The 20,150-nt window shown below is 38.8% G+C and overlaps 1 protein-coding gene and 1 long non-coding RNA gene across 9 annotated transcripts in view; one reads left to right on the top strand and one right to left on the bottom strand.

Moving 5' to 3' along the window:
- Window positions 1–20,150, top strand: part of MTUS1 (microtubule associated scaffold protein 1) — a 172,158-nt gene that overhangs the window by 111,648 nt on the left and 40,360 nt on the right. Inside the window, exon 1 of one of the 7 annotated variants that reach the window (XM_060653063.3) lies at window positions 8,583–8,703. The exons of the other annotated variants lie outside the window; for them this stretch is intronic. Coding sequence (XP_060509046.1) covers window positions 8,583–8,703 — 121 coding nt within the window. Of the gene's footprint in view, window positions 1–8,582; window positions 8,704–20,150 lie in introns of those variants that run through there. 7 annotated transcript variants of the gene reach the window in all.
- On the bottom strand, window positions 8,308–17,457 carry LOC132691584 (uncharacterized). 2 transcript variants are annotated; one of them, XR_013555011.2, is made up of 5 exons: window positions 17,274–17,457; window positions 15,732–15,828; window positions 12,964–13,069; window positions 9,760–9,861; window positions 8,308–8,664 (listed from the first exon to the last, which is right to left on the bottom strand). It is a non-coding gene; the product is annotated as an uncharacterized LOC132691584 (long non-coding RNA). The 2 variants fall into 2 exon arrangements; XR_009615877.3 differs by lacking the exon at window positions 15,732–15,828 and having other exon boundaries at window positions 16,539–17,446.

Below are 20,150 nucleotides of genomic sequence, written 5' to 3'. Positions count from 1 at the left end.
ATAGATCAATTTGTGGAGTACTGCCATTTTTACAGTATCAAGTATTTTGGTCCATGAATATGGGAGGTCTTGCCTTTTAGTTAGATCTTCTTCAGTGTCAACAATTTTTGTGGTTTTCACAATGCAGGTTTTTCAGGTTTGTTTTGGCCAGTAGTTGTGTGTGATTTTTTTGTGCTTTGGAAGGTGCCATTGATACTGGTCACAGTAAAAGAGCTGGTTAAATAAATCTAATATGCCTATCTTAATCTGAATTAAAGGTGAAATATGGAAAGTCATTCCTCATTCATGTCTCAAGTCTATAACCATGTAAACTTATAACTTATTAACTTATAAATGATATTTTTCTGTTAGGCATACTATATCCCCTTTGCACAATAAGCTATTAGCATTAGACATTTTTCCTTTTCACAATGTTGTACTGGCATCGTGCCTTATTTCCAAAGCATATCACTGACCCTTGATGTATCAGTGGCCCTTGACAATTAAGGTTATCAGAATGGCGAATTAACTCCTGATTCAATGAGAAAAGAAGTGGAAAGTGTGAATCATGAAACTAACCTGGTATTATGATGAGCCCACTGAGAAGAAGTCACTGTGTTCGCTTTTGTAGGAACAGCTTTGGTGTTCAGAAGTGGTGTCCAAACAGCCGATGACTTTGGTGGCTCATGTCACCTCTGAGACTAGTTTTCTGTGTAATTAAAATGATCGACCACTAAGGTTTCTAGCTGCTGTAAGATGCTCTGACTGCAGAGAGCCTTGACTTCCTTCATATTCTACTTGCAAATGGTCTTTTAGATGATACAGAAGACATTGTTTCACATACAAACACGTTCCTCCAAGCATTAAATTTTAAATAATTGTACTGTCGTTTTGAGATAGTTTTTATCTTTTAAACAACAAATAGTGGTGAAGAGTAAGCTGACTGTTGCTTCATTTAATTATAGCAGTTGGCTAAATTCTAAAAAGTTTAGCCTGTAGAAGTTTAAAAATCACCCTTTACTGTTTTTTTTATTTGTGGTTTTAAATAAAATCCAGCTAAGTTTATGTCCTGTCTTAGTGATTCTTAACATGAGTAATCACTTCTAATGACTACTACATTCAGCATGTGCAGCGACTTTTAACTATTCCTCTTAAATATGTGGGGTACCTCTGTATCATATACGTAAATGATTCTATGACGGGCAGTTCTCACTGTGAAAGTTGGGGGAAGTTTCTTGTGACAGATTCTTAAAAGTAGCTTAAGTAAATCAAAACCTGGGCATATTGGTAGTCACTTCGCTCAGATAACGGAATTGCTTTCCAGAAGTTCCATATCCCTTTATACCATGATTGCAACGTAAGAATGTTGGCTTCACCATGCTCCAGTCAACATTGGGTATTATTTTTAAATTGAGGCTAATGTCATAGTTGAAAAGTATTTGTCACTGTTTTTAGTTTAACTGTTAATCAGTTACTTCAAAGACCCTTTCATTGTCTCATAATACAATAAAGAGGAGCAGAGAGAGAATATACTTTACAGGCATTGAATATTGGTTTCAATCTTGGTCTTGACACTTTCTGCTTGTGTCCTGACCTTAGGCTGGTTACTAAGCCTCTCCAGGTCTCAGATTTCTCATTTGGAATTATGGAATGTTATGGGAATGCTTCCCAGGATAGGAGTAATTTTGACTTCATAGAACTGTTGTATAAAAAGCTCTCAAACGATTTCTTCCTCTGCTGCTCAGGATGGTGACTATGATAATCTTTTTCCTTGTTCTTAGAATTCTAGGGGCTTATTCTGAGTTCTTTTGCAGGATGCAGAATTATTTTAAATCCTTAAAGCAAGCAGGAAAAACGACTTAAAGTCAAGAACCATTCTTATGGGGTCTAGCCGCTGCAATGTATTTAAAGAGTTTAGCCAGCAGTGATTCTAAATAAAACTTGGTTTACTGTTGATTAGGAAGATGTCACACATAGCACATACTAGAATTACCTTGCTTCTACCACACATTAAAGCTGTTTTGGATACCACAGCATGAGAGATGTTTTTATCCAGCCGCCTGATTGTTTTACACAAGATCATCAGGCTCAGGTGCCATGGTGTCTGCCTTGGAGGTCAGAAAATGCACTGCTTCCTGCATATTCATTTACTAAATCCAGCACAAGAGGAGAGGGTTGCTTTTGTTCCCCTTATTTCCAAGACTGCTAAACAGTTGAGAGTTGAAGACCTGCTCTGATGAGGCAATACTGGCGTGGCCAGGGTTTCCTCTGGTGAGAACAGGGATGAGTCTTTCTTTCCTTGTTGGTTTAGGATTATAACTTTTCTGCTACTTAAAAGGGAGATGCTAATTTGATAACGTGATAGAATTAGTGTTCCACATCAGGGAAATGTATAGATTATTTAGTACGTCTTGTTGGGACAAAGGCTATCTTTTCAGCCGGAGTTAGGCTCCTATTTCACACGCTACAGGCCAATCTGTTCCCTATCGATCGAAGTTTTAAACAAAAAGTAGAATGATCAGAGCACTAAGAATGCAGACTTGGATGGAAAAGGGCCTTTTCCAGGAACATTAGTACAAAAGAAAAGACTAATAATTAGGACAACAAAAGTTTTAGACTTCCCTTTTGTCAAAAACATTATAAACATGGTGATGGATGTTAAGCATAAGTAGACTTACTATGGTGATTATTTTTCAGTCTATACCAGTATTGAATCATGTTGTTACACCTGAAACTAATTCGTTCTTTGTCAAAAATTATAAACAATACAAATAACAAACAACAAGCCAGGATGATGTATGTAACACGTAACATGTACAGATCTTCCACATCAGCACGTAAAGATGAGCCTTCAGGAGAAGAGTGAAATGGTCAGATATGAAAGAAAAAAATAGGAAGTTGTAGGAAACATGAAAGAGAGTAGAAATTGCTAATCAAAATATGTGCTGTCAGTACTTGTTTGTTTTTAACAGCAATACCTGGTGTTGGTGAGTAAGGAACAGGTGCCACGTACATACTACTGAGGGTGTGTAAATTCTCACAGCCTTTCTGGAGGCACCGTGGGGCCATGGAACAGGAGTCTTCTACCCGGGCATTCCATTTATGAGAGTTGTTTAAAGGGAAAAAAAATCGACTTATGTGTTCATTGCCTTTCACAATTGTTTAGGAGGGAAAATTGGAAACAGCCTGAATGATTTAAACGACACCTATGTTTTAAATTAAACCACCTGTGTAAATTATGTTTGCCGACATTTTAATGACATTTGCAAAGCCATTAAAAAGCAACCAAGAGGGGCGCCTGGGTGGCTTGGTCGGTTAAGCGTCCGACTTCGGCTCAGGTCATGATCTCACGGTCCGTGAGTTCGAGCCCCGCGTCGGGCTCTGTGCTGACAGCTCAGAGCCTGGAGCCTGTTTCGGATTCTGTGTCTCCCTCTCTCTCTGCTCCTCCCCTGTTCATGCTCTGTCTCTCTCTGTCTCAAAAATAAAATAAACGTTTAAAAAAAAAAAAAAGCAACCAAGAGGGTTAGTTGATGCCTTGGAAAAATACGTGGGAAGTTTTTAAGTTTACTAAATTTATTAAGCTTGTATTAAGTGTAAAAATCGGTTACAGAGCATTATGATGTAAAAGTAATTTAACTTCTTTTTTTAAAATATTCTATGGGTTTTGTTTTTTGAAACATTTTACATAGATAATATCACTTTCATTTTTGGGAGACCAAAGAAATAAAAGACAACATCACTGATCTTGGAGAGCTTATAATCTTACAGGGTTGGGGGGGGTGGGGGATGTGTGAAGGATGCAATTTTTTCTAATTGTTTTATGTGAATCTTAAGATAATTTCTCACAATATAGGCATTCTTCTTCCTATTGAGGAAGAGGACATTATGGAAAGATTGGACCCTGAGTTGAACTTTCTACAACTGGAACAGAGATTTGAACATAAGACAGTAAAGATTGTGAAGCATAAAAATGAAGAAAATGTGGGAATAGTGTTGTGTTAGGGAAAGTAAGGAGATAAACATTCAGATGCATACAGTTGGTGTTAGAGTTCTAGAAGAGGTTGGATAGAGATGCTTGAATCCCTGGTTTAAATATTCATTTTCTGCAGATTCTTTATGATCATTAACAGTAAACCTATCAGTCCCAGTGTGGTTGCATTTCCTAGCACTTAAGCAGCCCTGCACGGTGTATGCTTGAATCCTATCTAGTCATAATGTCAGTGTTATTTTTATTTTTTTAATCGATTATTTTTCAAAATTTACATCCAAGTTAGTTAACATGTAATGTAGTAATGATTTCAGGAGTAGAATCCGGCAATTCATCCCTACGTAGAATACCAGGTGCTCACCCCAGCAAGTGTCCTCCCTAATGCCCCTTGTCCATTTAGCCCATCCCCCTAGCCACAGCCTCTCCAGCAACCCTCAGTTTGTTCTCTGTATTTAAGAGTCCCTTATGTTTTGTCCTCTTCCCTCCTGTTTTTATGTTATTTTTTATTCCTTACTCTATGTTCATCTGTTTTTTATCTTAAATTCCATATATGAGTGAAATCATATGATATTTGTCTTTCTCTGACTAATTTAGCTTAGCATAATATGCTCCAGTTCCATACACATTGTTGCAAATGGCATAATTTCATTCTTTTTGATTGCTGAGTAATACTCCATTGTATGTATATACACCACATCTTCTTTATCCATTCATCTGTCAATGGACATTTGGGCTCTTTCCATACGTTGGCTGTTGTTGATAATGCTGCTATAAACATTGGGGTGCACAGGCCCCTTCAAAACAGCACACCTGTATCCCTTGGATAAATACCTAGTAGTGCAATTGCTGGGCCATAGGAAAGTTCTATTCTTAATTTTTTGAGGAACCTCCATACCATTTTCCAGAGTGGCTGCACCAGCTTGCATTCCCACCAGCAGTGCAAAAGAGATCCTCTTTCTCCGCATCCTCGCCAACATCTGTTGTTGCCTGACTTGTTAACGTTAGCCATTCTGACAGGTGTGAGGTGGTATCTCTTGGTGGTTTTGATTTGTATTTCCCTGATGATGAGTGATGTGGAGCATTTTTTCATGTGTCGGTTGGCCTTCTGGATGTCTTCTTTGGAGAAGTGTCTATTCATGTCTTTTGCCCGTTGCTTCACTGGATTATTTGTTTTTTGGGTGTTGAGTTTGATAAGTTATTTATAGATTTTTGGACACTAACCCTTTATCTGATAGTTAATTTGCAAATACCTTCTCCAATCCCATTGGTTGCCTTTTAGTTTTGATGGTTGTTTCCTTTGCCGGTAATTTTACTCTTCTTTAAATCGGGTCTGATTAAACACACACGCGTGCGCGCACGCACGCACTTTCACAGGCTGCAGTGGAATCTGTGGTTCTTGTTTGAATGTACTGTAATACTATAGCGTATTCATCTGCCAAATACTTACATCATCCATATCACATCTTTGTTTTTAAACCTTGCTAAAGACTTCCCGCAGTTTTTTAATGGTTTGTCATTATTTGTGTCATTAATGGAAACTCAGCTGATTCTGTAGGCTTTTTACACAATTATTTTATAGAATTATTATAATTTTATAGAATTAATAGAATTATCACTTTAACTTAAAAGTCTGTTTTGTTTTTTGGCGCTGTGATCTTTTTTTTTAAGTCGGAAAATACAGAAACCTATGGCAAAAACGTTGAAAATCCTGCCTACTCCAACTCAGAGCATTGGTGACATTTCTGTATATTTCCTTCAATATTTTTTATTCTTTAAGTTGAGACCCTACTACATAAAATTTTAAATCATGGTTTTGTTTTTCCACTTGAAATCCTAACACAAGCTTTTCTGCCCTTCATAAAAACTCGTCTTACTCCTAATTTTTAGTAACATTGTTCTTAGGTATCAAAAGTTTCTTAAATTTTTCCTTGCTGTCTAAAGATCCTTGGTGATCTTTAGATATTCTCTTCAGTTAGGAATTTGTGTAATAAAGATGGGCACTTGCCTTTAGATACGTCTCCTATACTTAGCGTTAACTTCAGAAACTACAGCTAATGTACGAGTGCTAATGGCTGATCAAATAAGTAATCAAAGAATCTTTTTGAGCCAGTTTTTAAAACCTGTGCTTCCCTATCCACCCCTCCCCAAAGTATAAATGTTCTAAAAATGGTTGTAATCCCACAATAAACACTCATTCAGTTATTTAAAAGGGTGAATACAGGGGCACCTTGGTGGCTCACTTAAGCCACCGACCCTTTCAGCTCAGATCATGATCCTGCAGTCGTCACTCCAGGCTGACAGAGCAGAGCCTGCTTGGCATTCTCTCTCTCCCTCCGCCCCTCCCCTGCGCGCACGTGCACGCGCGCTTGTTCTCTCTCTTTCTCTCTCTCAAAATAAATAAACTTAAAAAACTTACAAAAAATAAATGAAAGAATGAAAACCTATGAAGTGTTTAGGGGAGTCCCTGGCACACAGATAGTTAAGAGTTGGCCATTAACTATTAGTGAAAAGGCTGCCCCACTACTTTGGCTCCCTTGTGTTAGATTGCCACTAGGGGGCAGACCATGTTGGGAAAGAAGTGAAAACCCAGCTGGAGCTGCAGTGCACCTTCTTGTGTATATGTGTGTGTGTACCTGACTGCACAAGTAAGAACCACTCTTTCCACCTTGACTTTCTGACTAGCACTTCTGCTTTTTATTCTTGGAGTTCCTTGTTCTGATTTTTAAAAAGATCATTAGCGAACTTGACTATGCAGGATAGCTTAGTGCAAAGAAAAATATTAATGAATACGATGAATTGGTAGCATGTTGCTAATTTCTTCTTGTGGATCGTCTAGGCTAAAAGATTTCCCTTTAAACCAGGGTAACTTAGACTTTACTGTTACTTAACAAGCGAGAAAAACTCCGAATAAAAAAACTGCATGACATCCATAATGGGGTGCTACCAGATCTGTTTGTCATGCCAATATTTAATTTTATTCTATTCATGATTTTAATACTGATTAATTTAGTTGTTACAGGTTTCTTGGGAGGAGGTGGGGGGGATGTGGTTATGGAATATTAATGTATAGAATCTGGCAAAAGGGTGATTGTTCAGTAATGAACTGTGGTAAAGCCAAAAAGCAACATCTCAGTGTAGCTTTTCTTTATTAATTCCTTGGTTATTTGTGCTTCCCTTGCCATGGGTACAATGTGTTTTCAGGACCCATCCTGTGCTTGTTAACAAGTTGTATCTTTCCCACGGCTAACCCTTGACAGGTAATTGAGTTTGTATTGACAGCCTCTCAGATGGCAGGCTGCAGGAAAGAGAAAGAGGGAGAGGGAATTACTCAGTTTTGGGGTTTTTTTTTTCCTCTCAGTGTCCTTCCCTCTTCATAGCCTAAATTCTCTGTAGGTTTTCTAAAACAGTAGCTGTTCCCTGCATATTTTGATAGCACTTAATAGGGCTATTTAGAGCTAACAATTTCCACATTTATTTCTATTACTAAGTCTTGTTTTCTTAGGGTATCTTGGAAACAAGCATAGATCATTTTTTTACATTGTTTTCTTTATTTAATTAAAAAGTGTTAAATGTTGGGTTATTCCTGGTTATTAATGGCATTACCTTTAAGTGAGCATGATGCCTGTGTACTTTTCTTACAACCATACGTTCATGTACTTTTAGTTTTTGTCATCATATTTTAGTGTACTTTTATAAACTACCAAAATAAACATTGAACAGATCCCAGTAAAACAGATCCTAATTTGTGCACAGTCCCAAACATTACTCTGAGATGCCACTTGATTTTCCGTAAATGAAACTTGTAAATCAGTGAATGCCATCATCAGAATGTGGCCCAATTGATTTTATGCCTCTAGAACAATATTTTTGTTGGTTATTAGTGAGGTCCCCAGAACATGACTATTAAGGTTTAACCTTTTATCAATCTGTCATTAATGGAAGTTTTATTAATTGTAACTGGGAACACTTACTACTTGAAGCCATTTTTAAAAAGTGTACCCAAGGTATTGGGTTTATAAACAGATTTACATACAAAATACTTGAAAAAAAATGCCCACTGTTATTAGTGTAAATGTAATTTAAAAATTTTTAATCAATATAGAAGAGTGTAATGAAATCTTAATTTTCTCCTTATTCCCAAATAAACATTAGGTACTCAAAGTAGTTAATTTCCCTCACCAATCTCTCAAGTAGTTAGAGAATCCGTGACATTATTGGTTGTTATATAAAGCTCCTAAGACCACCCACTTTCTCCTCCCCTTTACCATCCCTGATGAAAACCATAACAAGCCCTTAAGCATGTACAGTGTGATGTAATTGAGAGGCTGCTTGCTGCTGGATCCACTAAGAGGAGATTTTATTCAGAGGAAGAGTATTGTTTGGACAACATCTGGAAGTGAAAACAGAAGCCAGGAACCCTTGGAGAGCTCGGGGTTTTTTTGTTGTTTTTTTTTTTTTCTTTTGTGTATGTGCAGTGGAATGACATTTGCTATGTAGGCATGTTTTCTCCCGCTGTTATTTCTTGGCTTTGAAGAGTACCGAGTTTAAAAAGACAGTATGTGACCGTGCCTGGAAGCTGTTTCTTCTGCGAAATCTTTTCACCTGCTCTGAAGACATGTTGTTGTCTCCCAAATTCTCCTTATCCACCATTCACGTACGACTGACTGCCAAAGGGTTGCTTCGAAATCTTCGACTTCCTTCAGGGTTTAGGAAAAGCACTGTTATTTTCCACACAGGTTTGTCTTGCATACATCTCTGTTTAGCGTTGCATGGGGGACATCTTGATTAACTTGCAGCTGCTTATCAGAAATTTTCTAAGGAGATACAGTGATTGCAGAAAGAAAGCTCTAATGAGAGCGCGAGGCTTACTTTGTAATAATAAGCATTTGGCTCTTAACATTTCAACACATGAGCATATGATACTTCTACTGAGTATAAGCAGATGTGTTTTTGTTTTGTTTATCGAAAGCAGAATTGTTGCCTTGAAACTCCCCTAGCTCTTTTCTGACACTAACCAAACCTGTGAAAATCAGCACCTGTTAAATTTTGTTGTACTTCAGGTGATTTTGGAAAGAGTAGATAGGTAAATTGTGATTTTTCTTATTCTTAAAAAAGGAGATGAAATGAGACGGTTTTCTGTAGTTTTTCGGGATGTATTTTCTCACCGAGATTATGATAGGTTAATTTAATATGTTAAAAGATGTCTAAATTTGAAATATTGCCGAAAATAAAACATCCTAGTAGTTGTGGAGAAGGTAGTAAGGGAGCCACAAAACAAACTGAGTTTTCCTAGCTTCACAGGGAAAATGTTTGCAATCAAAGAAACCGCCTCTGATATTTATGCTTGTATCTGCTTTTTACTCTCTGTGCCTAAAATGGAGATAAATGCAGTGGATACCTTAGGCATGTGTAAACCTGCATGCTCGCTTTTAGGGGATTCGATTAATTGCCTCCCATTGCTACCTCTTGTTCTAGATGGTAATGGCAACTATGGTGAATTATATTGAAGTTATGCTATAAAAACAGGTGTATTGTATTTGATTCTGGCTGGTTAGTGTTACCTGTAATAGGATGGATTGAGTATATACACAGATTGTTTTTTCTTGTTTGATATTCATGTCAGCCCCGATGTGTCTTGTTTTTCATCTCCGTCCCTAGTGATGTTTTTTTTCAGCTGACTGTTTTTAGTTTCCCAGGGGCATCTCCCTTCCCTGAGGGTGTCTCTCATTTTGTCCGGCACCTTCTCCTCATGTTTCATAACTCCCCTTGACCTCTCACTTAAGTCTGCCGACCTTTCCCTCCATCTGAGCTGGCTGCTGAAGGTAAATGCAATGTTGGGAGGCAAATAGTGTTGCTCTCTCTCCCAGCCGAAATGACAATGTGAATTTTTCAACCTTTAAAAAAAAGAAATAAAAAAGGTGAGAAATGGAAGAGTGCCTTGTACTTGCAGATAATTTGTATGATCTAAAATAGCTCCAACTAGCTATAAACTTTTAAAGAAAATAATCTTTGCTCCAAGGTAAAGAGAAAATCAAACTGTACAGAAGTTACACAATTCCAAGTTTGCCTCTGTCTTGTCAGGACTCCCTCTACTCATGGGTGCTTGTATAGCCTTCCAGTAACTCGCTAATCCTGTGTGAGCCTATATAGATTTTTATAGACTCTTGTCATATAGAAATGGAAGCATACACACACGTACTGTCTCTCTCTCTAATATAGCTTGCTTTTTAAAGTTAACGTATCTTAGATTTTCATGTTGACACATGTTTATCTACCTCTGCTTTTTAATAGTCATGGAAGCCATGATCTACTTAACCAGTCTTCTGTAAGCGAACGTTTTAGGTTGTTTATTGTACTGCTGTGAAGCAGATAGACTTCCAAGGCAGCTTAAGCAAAAGACCGAAGGCTTTTATTTTCAGAGTTTGACTAACAGTTGCTATTTTAGGTACCTTTTATTTTCTGAATTTCTGTAAAACTACTTTCAAACATTCATTTGGCTAAAGTGAAATTTTTAGAGGGTGCGTGCACTTAGAGGTGGTCTAGCCTACCTTCTTTTACACCAGAAGTCAGAGGCCCAGAGAAGTGTATTGTCTTGCTCAAGGGCACACAGTAGTGGAAATGTGAGGAAAACCTGGGACCTCTGTTCAGAACACTTGACTTACAGGTTTTCCTGGCTGTGACTTGTGCTATAATTCTGTTAGATCTGTTGAATAGCAGTGATGAAAAAAAGAGTTTTGTGTATGGGAAGCATTTTAAAATTATGTAAAGAATAGAATTCTCCTGACCCCCAGTGAGAATCTTTTGTGAGCTGATCCCATGTTACATAACTTTAAGGGCCAAGAGATCTTTGAGTGAAATGGATATTGACGTCCGGCATTTATTCTTACCCAAAAGGGCTGTAAGCAGTACCTTGTGTTTATATTCTTAATGAAGTAAGTGGTGTTGGCGTTCTTTGCCAAAATGGCACTGGAGCTGACCTGGATTCCAAGAGCCTGGGGGGGTGTAGCCTTGGTTCTGCTGGTAACCAAGGGAATGACCTTGATCACTTAATCATACAAGAGCTACAAAATAAAGGAATCAGATGAGAGGATTTCTGAGATATCTTTAACCTCAAAAGCTATGAATTTTCTGGCTATAGATTAAAAAACCCTGGATGTATTTCACCTGAAAATTCACCTTATCAAATCTAATGATCTCTTTATCACCCAAACTCAGTTAATACTGGTGATTTATTTATCTTCATGACGCACGTTTTTCCTTTATCCTGTCATGTAACACCAGTTACATTTGAAATCATTGTTCTTCCTCATGTATCCGCAACTAATTGGTTGTAAGAATCTAAGACCTTGTTCTCTGAAATCTCTATATGTTTTTTTTATCCTCTGCCGCTACTCTAGTTGTCTTTCTCATATGTGGAAGCATTTGAAATTGCTCTTCTTAGAAGTAAAAAACAACCAAATATTGACAGTTTCGTATGTTTGGTCTATTTGAAGGATTTCATAGTTGGTCTTTGCTACCAGACTTCCCCCTGTTTCCATAAGCAATCAAACTTTTTTTTTAAGGTTAGCTCTACATGTGACTCCTGATGTTGGAGTTGTGAGTTTGAACCCCATGTTGGACGGAGAGATGACTTAAATAAAAGACTTAAAAAAAAATGTTTAAAGTACGCTCTACACCCATACTGGGGCTTGAACTCAATACCCTGAGACCAGGGTCGCATGCTTTGCCAGCCAGGACCCCCCCTTTCTCCTCTTTGCCAACTGTCTTTCACGTTGCAAGACTGATTCATTCACTTCGTGAGTATTTACTAGACACATACTATGTGGCAGGTTCAATACTAGATGCTGAAAATATAACCAGGAAGCAGTCACACATGCTCCTGCCTTTGCACAGCCTATTATTAAACAGAATATCAAGTAATCCTGGTCAGGCATGGACTAAGTGCCCAGGCAGCTCCTAGTGGGTAAAGCAGCCTTGAGGGCTTCCAGAAGAAGTGCCAATTAATCTGGGATCTCAGGGTATCTGGAGTTAGCCCAGAAACAGAAAGTTTTCCAGGCAGAGAAAACAGCATGTGAAAGCCTGGAGTGGAGGGAGAGGGTGGTTCCTTCAAGGAAACAAAAACATTTTAATGTGTCTGAGCGTAGAATGTGGATAGAGAGGTGCCAGCAAGAGGGGCAGTGATCAGCGGGACCCAGGTAAACCAGGCCCTTTCACTGGATCTTTACAGAAGGACACTGTGCACTCCGGAATGTTGTGATTGTGTGGCACGCATTGAGGGAGCGTGTTACCAGAGTCAGGATGTCATGTTCTCTGCGAATAGGGGCAAGAAATGGAAGTGTGTGTTTGTCAGAGTTCTAAGTGACGTTGCAGGATGTCTAGCATGGATGAAGAGCTCGGCGTCAGGGAAATGCTTTTCCTCTAAGTCTGGAAGTGATTTCGCTGACAGTCTGGCAGTAGTCTCTCTTGCCAAAATAGCTCTACTTCAGAATTTTTCCTCTGCATGTTAGTTCTAATTTTATAATGAGTCAGTAGAGGGAAAAGAATTTTCTTAGTAGAAATATTCCTTACCACCAGTTTTATTAGAATTCAGTTTTTCTTTGAAGCTGATAGCTGTATTCATTATTATGAAAAGTCTGATTTTGAACCTCAGAGGGTTAGTATTCCTTTTGATTGAAGTGAAAGCAATCCACTGCGCTTAGAATTATTTTTGCTGAGCCAGTGATATCAAAAGCAATTATTATAGCCAAGGGGAGAAATGTACTGCATAGATATTGAGGGCAGGTGGAAGTATTATTAATAGGACAAAATATTTCATTTACTTAAAACCACAGTAAAGAGAACCATTTTGACTAGAGAGTAAGAGCGAGAGGCAGAATATGAAAACATCTAATTAGAACAAAAGTTATGTTTGGTATTCGTTTTTGAGAATGTCGAGAAGACCTGCTTTTAGCTGCAGTTAAGACAGCTTTGACTATGAAGCAACTTACTTGTCTCACCTAAAAAGCTGTTCTGACGTTCAGTAGCTCAGCTCTGTCAGGATCAACACCTTTGCTATTTTCTTAGCTTCCGGAACATGCCTCTTGCCTCTTGTACTCATGATCACTGCTCCAGGAAGGAAAAATAAAATAATGAAGCGGTGGTGACAAATCACTCAGGCTTCCATCTCATTGGCTAAGTGTCATTCACATGGCTGGCTACCTGCAAGGGAGGCTGGGAAATTGAGTGCCTGACTTCCCCAGGCTCTAGAGCCTGCAGGGGTAAGGGGGGTTGCAGCCTTGTTATAGTATCTGACCCAGAGAAGGTCAAACTGTTAATTCTCAAAAGCTGATGCTGGCTGCTTATAAATAAGGGGAGTGGATCTTTTTTATAATTAAGAAAAATTTTTTTTAATGTTTATTTTTGAGAGAGACAGAGACAGAATGCGAGTGGGTTACAGGTAGAGAGAGAGGGAGGCACAGAATCTGAAACAGGCTCCAGGCTCCGAGCTGTCAGCATAGAGCCAGACGCGGGGCTCGAACTCACCAGCCGTGAGATCATGACCTGAGCCGAAGTCAGCCGCTCAACCGACTGAGCCACCCAGGCTCCCCTATAATTTTTTTTTATAATGTTCATTTTTGAGAGAGAGAGAGAGAGTGAATGAGCATGAGTGGGGCAGGAGCAGAGAGAGGCAGGGACACAGAATCCGAAGCAGGCTCCAGGCTCTGAACTGTGAGTACAGAGCCCAATGCGGGGCTCGAACTCATGGACTGTGAGATCATGACCTGAGACGAAGTCGGACGCTTAATCGACAGAGCCACCCAAGCACCCCAAGGGGAGTGGGTTATTTAACAAGTCTATTCTCGCAACATCTTGTTATTTTTTTTTCTCTCTTATGATACGAATGGCTTTGGGTAATGATTACCTATTTTGTAATTATTTCAGTTAAACACTTTGAAGTCACTTTGGACACAGATTAATATTTGATTTCTATCTTAAATGAAGTAATTTTCAGTTATAAAAGAATATGTGGAGGAAGAATGTCTCAACTTGACATATGGCTTTTATATATTTTAAATGTGTTCTCTCACTCAAAAAAATAAAGATTAAACAATTTTTTTTTTTAATGGGGGGGTGGTGCCTGGGTGGCTCAGTCTGTTGAGCATCTGACTTGGGCTCAGATCATGATCTCGCGGTTCATAAGTTGGGGCCCGCATTGGGCTCTGTGCTGACAGCTCAGAGCCTGAAGTTTGCTGCAGATTCTGTGTCTCCCTCTATCGCTTCCCCCACCCACCCCTCTCTCTCTCTCTCTCTCAAAAAAATAGGTAAAAATTAAAAATAATTTTTTAAATGTGTCAACAAAAGTTTAATATTGTTATCAGTACATTTGTGGTAGGTATTGCCAAGTTGATGCTAAATAAACTTGAATTTCTCTCGTGATTCTCTCTCAGACTACAAAATACAGAAGTTGATGGCACCATTTTAAAAAGCTTCTATTAAAAAACAGGTGCGTTAGAACTTACGTGTAAAAAGTTAAAAGATTCAGTCATTTGTAGAATACAGATCTCACAGGGACCAAGTTCAAGAATAACATGAGAGATGTAACCTGTCACCATCCCTTTGTTACTGTACCATGAATACACATTCTTCTCTTTGGTTTCCTTGAAAGGAGTCTTGAAGGTTTTGCTGGCTTCCTACCACACTGATGAGCATTTCCTGAGAACTGATGTTGTGAATGGTATTATGCTAAAAACATTCTGTCATAGATCGATACTGAGCTCATCTAGCTATGGCGGTCTTAGAGCCACAGCTTTGCTAGGGCACGCTGGTAGGGACTTGGTGGATGTATATTTTATCCCTTTCCTGGTGCTCTGTGAAAAGGCCTATCCAATTTGCTCATACACAGTGCGAACAAAAGTAGAGCAAAAGACCCCTGTTCCCTACTTAAGTTGAAATAAAAATTGAGTTGTTTCCTCTACTAAAATTCGTGTTTTTGATGAAACTGTTAGATGATTACAATAAATATATTTTCATTCAGTATCTTCAGAATTGTTAATGTTACAGGACTAAAATCGTATCACTTAGAAATGTTTTGCTGTGTTCCATGTTTATAGTATGCTCTTTCAGTCCTGCAGTTCATAAACTTAACATTTTCAGCTGAACTTCTAGATTATTTAAAGAACCAACAAACTGAGGGAGGTAATATCTTCTTAAAAGTATTTCTAAAAAGGGGCACCTGGGTGGCTCAGTCGGTTAAGCTTCTGACTTTTGATTTTGGCTCAGGGAATGGTCTCACAGTTTCCGAGATCAAGCCAAGCACCATGTTGGGCTCTGCACTGATAGCCTAGCCTGCTAGGGTTTCTCTCTCTCCCCCACCCTTCTCTGCCCCTCCCCAGCTCATGTTCTCTTTTTCTCTCTCTCAAAAATAAATAAACTTAAAAAAAAAAAAAGTATTTCTGATGTAATGAATTTTTTTCTTTGTAGTCCATTTTAAGAACATGAGAAATCTGCTTATTTCCTGCCAGCTACATGGGAAATAGTTAAGGTCAAGTTTGGATTATTTTTTTGTTTGTTTGTTTTTGGGTTTTTTTTTTTTTTCCTTAGGAAAAATTGTGTAAGCATAATTAATCTGAAATAGGAGTTTTTCATAGGAATATACATTCCATTCTATAACCTACTTTAAAAGTTATAAAAGTGAAACCCTTTTATTTGTAATACAAGCCATTGTGACAAATTCTGATGATATAGTAATGTAAATTTTTAATGCTTAGGTGCCTTAAAGTCTTACCCTCCACCTCAAAGAGAGTCAGCTTGGGTAATTTTAAAAGTCTAAACACTGCTTTGCTGAGCTCGAAATGTTCCATGTAAATAAATGCCATAGCTACCTAGAATAGAAAAAATTGCATGTAGTTTCGAAACTGTGATAACTATTCATTCTTTTAGTAAAAATAAATAACAAAAGGAACACAAAAAGGTTATAATAAGTTTAAGGTAATAATTGATGACATGGATGACAATTAAAAAAAAATCTCTTGTAAGATTATACAGATTACCATGGCTTTACTGTTCACTGGGTACAACCAGGAAGGGTGGGTTAGTACACTCGTGTTGAGGGCAGCATTCAGGACAGGAGCAGATACAGAGCTGATGGCTCCTTGGGAAAATGACATGGTGGACAACTGAATTTGAAAAGTGTTACAAAGCAGGTGAGTTTAGAATCGACCCTTTCTGGAGAATGAAGAGCAGAGCGTCAGAGAATGTCTTTCCGCCTTCTTCACTGTGTCCCACACCAGACTCCTCCCCTCGCTCTGCCCTTACTCTCCTTCCCAGGCACAAATCGACTCCTCTTGTGTTACTTCCTAGCTGCAAGCTTGTGGCTCTTCCTGGGCTCCCCTTGATCCACCTGGTCCACTAAGTCCCCCCGGCCGTTCTGCCTTATAAACACACGCATCCTTTTCTGCCTGTTCTCACTGCCCCTGGCCCATGGGTTCTCTTCCTGGGCCTTCGTCCTGACCCCCCTGTGTACCTCTCCTATCTTTCATAGTGCCCCCAGACCCCCACTCAGTGTCGTCCTCAGCCACCTATATGGTCAAACCTTGTGTGGCGTGGATGCTGTCACCCTGTTTCTGCTTCAGCCACCTCTTTGTACTTGAACTTCAGGAATATCTGGGGCCACCCATACCCCTGCGCCTCTGCTGGCCTTTTCTGCTTATCTGTCTGCCAGATGTGCAAATGCCCATGCAAACTCTGCCTCCTGAACCCTGCCCTGACTGCTCCAGATCTAGGTGTTTCTCCACCTGGACTCTTCCCACACACTCCACATAACTCTGTTATCTAATTATCAAATTATTCTGTCATTGTGGATGGCGTCTCTCCCTTTGATTAATAAAAGTTCCTTACGGGACCTTTGCAGGGACCAGTTTGTTAGAAGCACATCCAATTGGCACTTAATGAAGAGTAGTCATGGGAGTGATCATTTAGAACTGGATACTCCCTCTTATGAGAACACGTATTTCCCAATAGTTCTCATTTAATGCTTTGTTTCCATGAGATATCCCAGGGTAAGGACCCATCATCCAATGCTGAGGAAACAGACTAAAGGCCTCCATGTAGAGATAAGTGTCACTTTTAAGGGTTTGGTGTGCTGGATCAGATTAAGGCAGAAAGAAGGGAATCGGTTGTCTGTCCAGGCTGCTGGTGGAGATTGAGGGGGCCCTCACTAGCACATTAGTTCATTACCTATCTTTTATTACCTCACAGACATTAGTTTACAATGCAGACAGGTGGATACTATAAGAGCTGAACAGGAAGAAATGAATGCTAGAGAGACATGATTTAGCTGAGATTCCAGGCGCCTTCGTGCATCTGTGTGCAACACTCCCTTCCTCTGTGCCTCCCGTCTCCCCCGCCAGACAGCAGGACTGATGCTCCCGCCACACGGCAAAGTCATCGTGGTAGATTTTGATAAATATTTGGTGAGTGAATGACTAGGTCAATAGGTACACAAAAAATTAGGCAACGTTATTTATTAAACACAGTGTATATAGTTTTGCATTTGCCAAGGCGAACTCTTCCAGTAGGTCTTGTCTCTTACTGGATTTTAATATTTGGAGAGCCAGCACATTCAGTAAATGGCTTGTTTGGCCTTAAGATGCACATGTCTTCGGCATGTAGTGGGTTCATCCATGTCTTAATGGTTAATTTTTTCTCAAAAACCTTGTTTTGTCTTGACGTGGGGGTCTAGAGCCTGGAAAGAGGGCCTATTCCTCATTACCTAACCACTTTCTTCAAGAAGATGATAAATAAGTTGATTAGGCTAGTTTGAAATTTTATTAAATGGAGGGTTTGGAGAATAATGAACAAATACACCAAACAGTGTTATCCAGTTGGTTTTCAAGTGAGCACATGTCTTTGATTCATGACTTCTGTTTTCCCCAATGGAGGTTTCAATTTCATCAGAGTGAGTCCCAGGAAGGTTGGATCAGACACAATATTGGTAATTATCTTGTTGACATACTTCTGAATCTGTATAGAAGGTAACATGTAATTTTAAGGTTTCTGATTAAGTTGATTCTTTGAAATCACGTCTTATTAATAGGCATAATGAATTTGTGTGTTTAAATACAGCTACATTATCAAAATGGTAACATGTTAATAAAGGGGACACAAAGGCAAATTTGGTTCATATTTTAATTTCCTATAAATCATGACTCCTGTAAGGTTTAAGGGAAACTCTGTTTTAGTATATTGAAGGACCTTATTTATGAGTATTAGGGCTTTGAGCATCACTTTTTTTTTTCCTTTTTTTGTATCATCTCTGATCTCAAACTGGGCCAGGAGTGAGGAGGGGGAAAGATGCTCAAATTAGGTCATCAGCTACCACGTGGCACGATTTTGCCCTTCGGGAGCACAGTATATGGAGCAGAAGATTGAGGTCACAACTTGATTTTCCACTTCTAGGTGCAGGGCATTGTAGTTGCTTATTTGCTCTTATGTTAAATTTGAAGATATGTACTCTTAGAAGAATTAACATGTCAATGTTCTCCTTCATCCTTTAATGTAAATCTATTTTGAGTTGTCACATACAATAAAACCTGTATTATTAAATTCCTGTCTATATTCCTCAAGGAAGAAATGTGGATTAATTATGTTTTTTGATCGCTAAGTGTTAATGATTTAAGTGTTCAGAATTCACTTTAGTCATGTTTAGAAAATAATTACTTTTTAATTTTGAATAGGTGTTATGTTTACCCCATGGTTCAAAAACATAAAAAACATACTAGAACACTTTGTGTCTTTCTGGTTTCTATCCCCTTTACTGAAAAGGGAGACACTGTTGGGGTGCCTGGGTGGCTCAGTTGGTTGGGCGTCCGACTCAGCTCAGGTAATGATCTTGCACTCTCTGAGTTCAAGCCCTATGTCCTGCTCTGTGCTGACAGCTCAGAACCTGGATTCCGTTTAGGATTCTGTGTCTCCCTCTCTGTCTGCCCCTCCCCTGCTTGTCCTCTGTCTCTCTCTCAAAAATAGATAAACATTAAAAAAATTAAGAAAAGTAAAGAAAAAGAAAGCCTGAGAGAAAAAGCAGCTGTCATGTGGACAGCTGGGTTTTACCGAAGCACAGGTGCTGTCCCTCCCCTACTTGCCTTGTTAACACCTTACCACTGCAGCCACAGGTGAACCAGTGACCAGGCAAAGCATAAATGAAAAGCAGCTAAGTGCCAAGAGATATGCCTGACTGGCGTGTAGTCAGGCTTGGGCAGTGAATGTTTTCCAGGGTGTACCTTATAGCTTACATATAGCTGCCATATCTGAAAAAAATAAGAGTTTGTTTTGGGGGTGGGTGTGCAATGGGTGAAAGAGGTCAAAAGGTACGAACTTTGAGTTATAAAAAGGTCATGGGGATGTAATGTACAGTATGGGACTAGAGTAGATATACTGTATTGCATATTTGAAACTGTTAAGAGGGATCTATAAAGGTCTAATTACAAGAAAAAAAATTTTGTAGCTATGTATGGGAACAGATGTTAACTAGACTATTATGGTGATCATTTCCCGGTATATACAAATAGTGAATCATCATGCTGCACATCTGAAACTAATATTATGTTAAATGTCAGTTATGCTTCAAAAAAATGAGGAGGAACTACATTTCAGATGGTAAAAAGTATTTTAATTGAAAAAGAGAAAAGAATGTCTTAGGAATTTGAAGCCACTGTGGCTTAAGAAAAGCCTTTAACCAAAATTTATCAAATTAAATAGAGTCTAGTAAAAATCATAATGGTTTCAGAGGCTTAATATAGAGTCAGCAAACCCAACTTGTGTTTTTTAAACACTTCAAAAAACAGTATTGACAGATTCTTAATATGATAGAGATGTATTATTTTAAAATCTATGGATATTGAGAAACAGTTAAAGCAAGAAAGAAAGAAGGCTATCTCTCTCTTTTTTTTTTAATTTTTTTAATTTGTTTAAAGTTTATTTATTTTCAGAGAGAGAGAGGGTTAAAGCAAGGGATGAGGAGAGAGAGGGAGGGAGGGAGGGAGAGAATCCCAAACTAACAGTGCAGAGCCCGATGCGGGGCTCGAACTCATGAACCATGAGATCATGACCTGAGCCGAAACCAAGAGTCCAATGCTTAACCGACTTAGCCTCCCAGGGCACCCCTCTCCTCCTTTTTAAAATAATGTTAGAAATGGAATTAACCATT

Source organism: Panthera onca, chromosome B1 (genome assembly GCF_046562875.1).
Source record: "Panthera onca isolate mPanOnc1 chromosome B1, mPanOnc1 haplotype 2, whole genome shotgun sequence".
Lineage (NCBI taxonomy): Eukaryota > Metazoa > Chordata > Mammalia > Carnivora > Felidae > Panthera > Panthera onca.
Note: the sequence above shows the minus strand (reverse complement) of the source record. Positions and strands in the feature narration are given on the sequence as shown.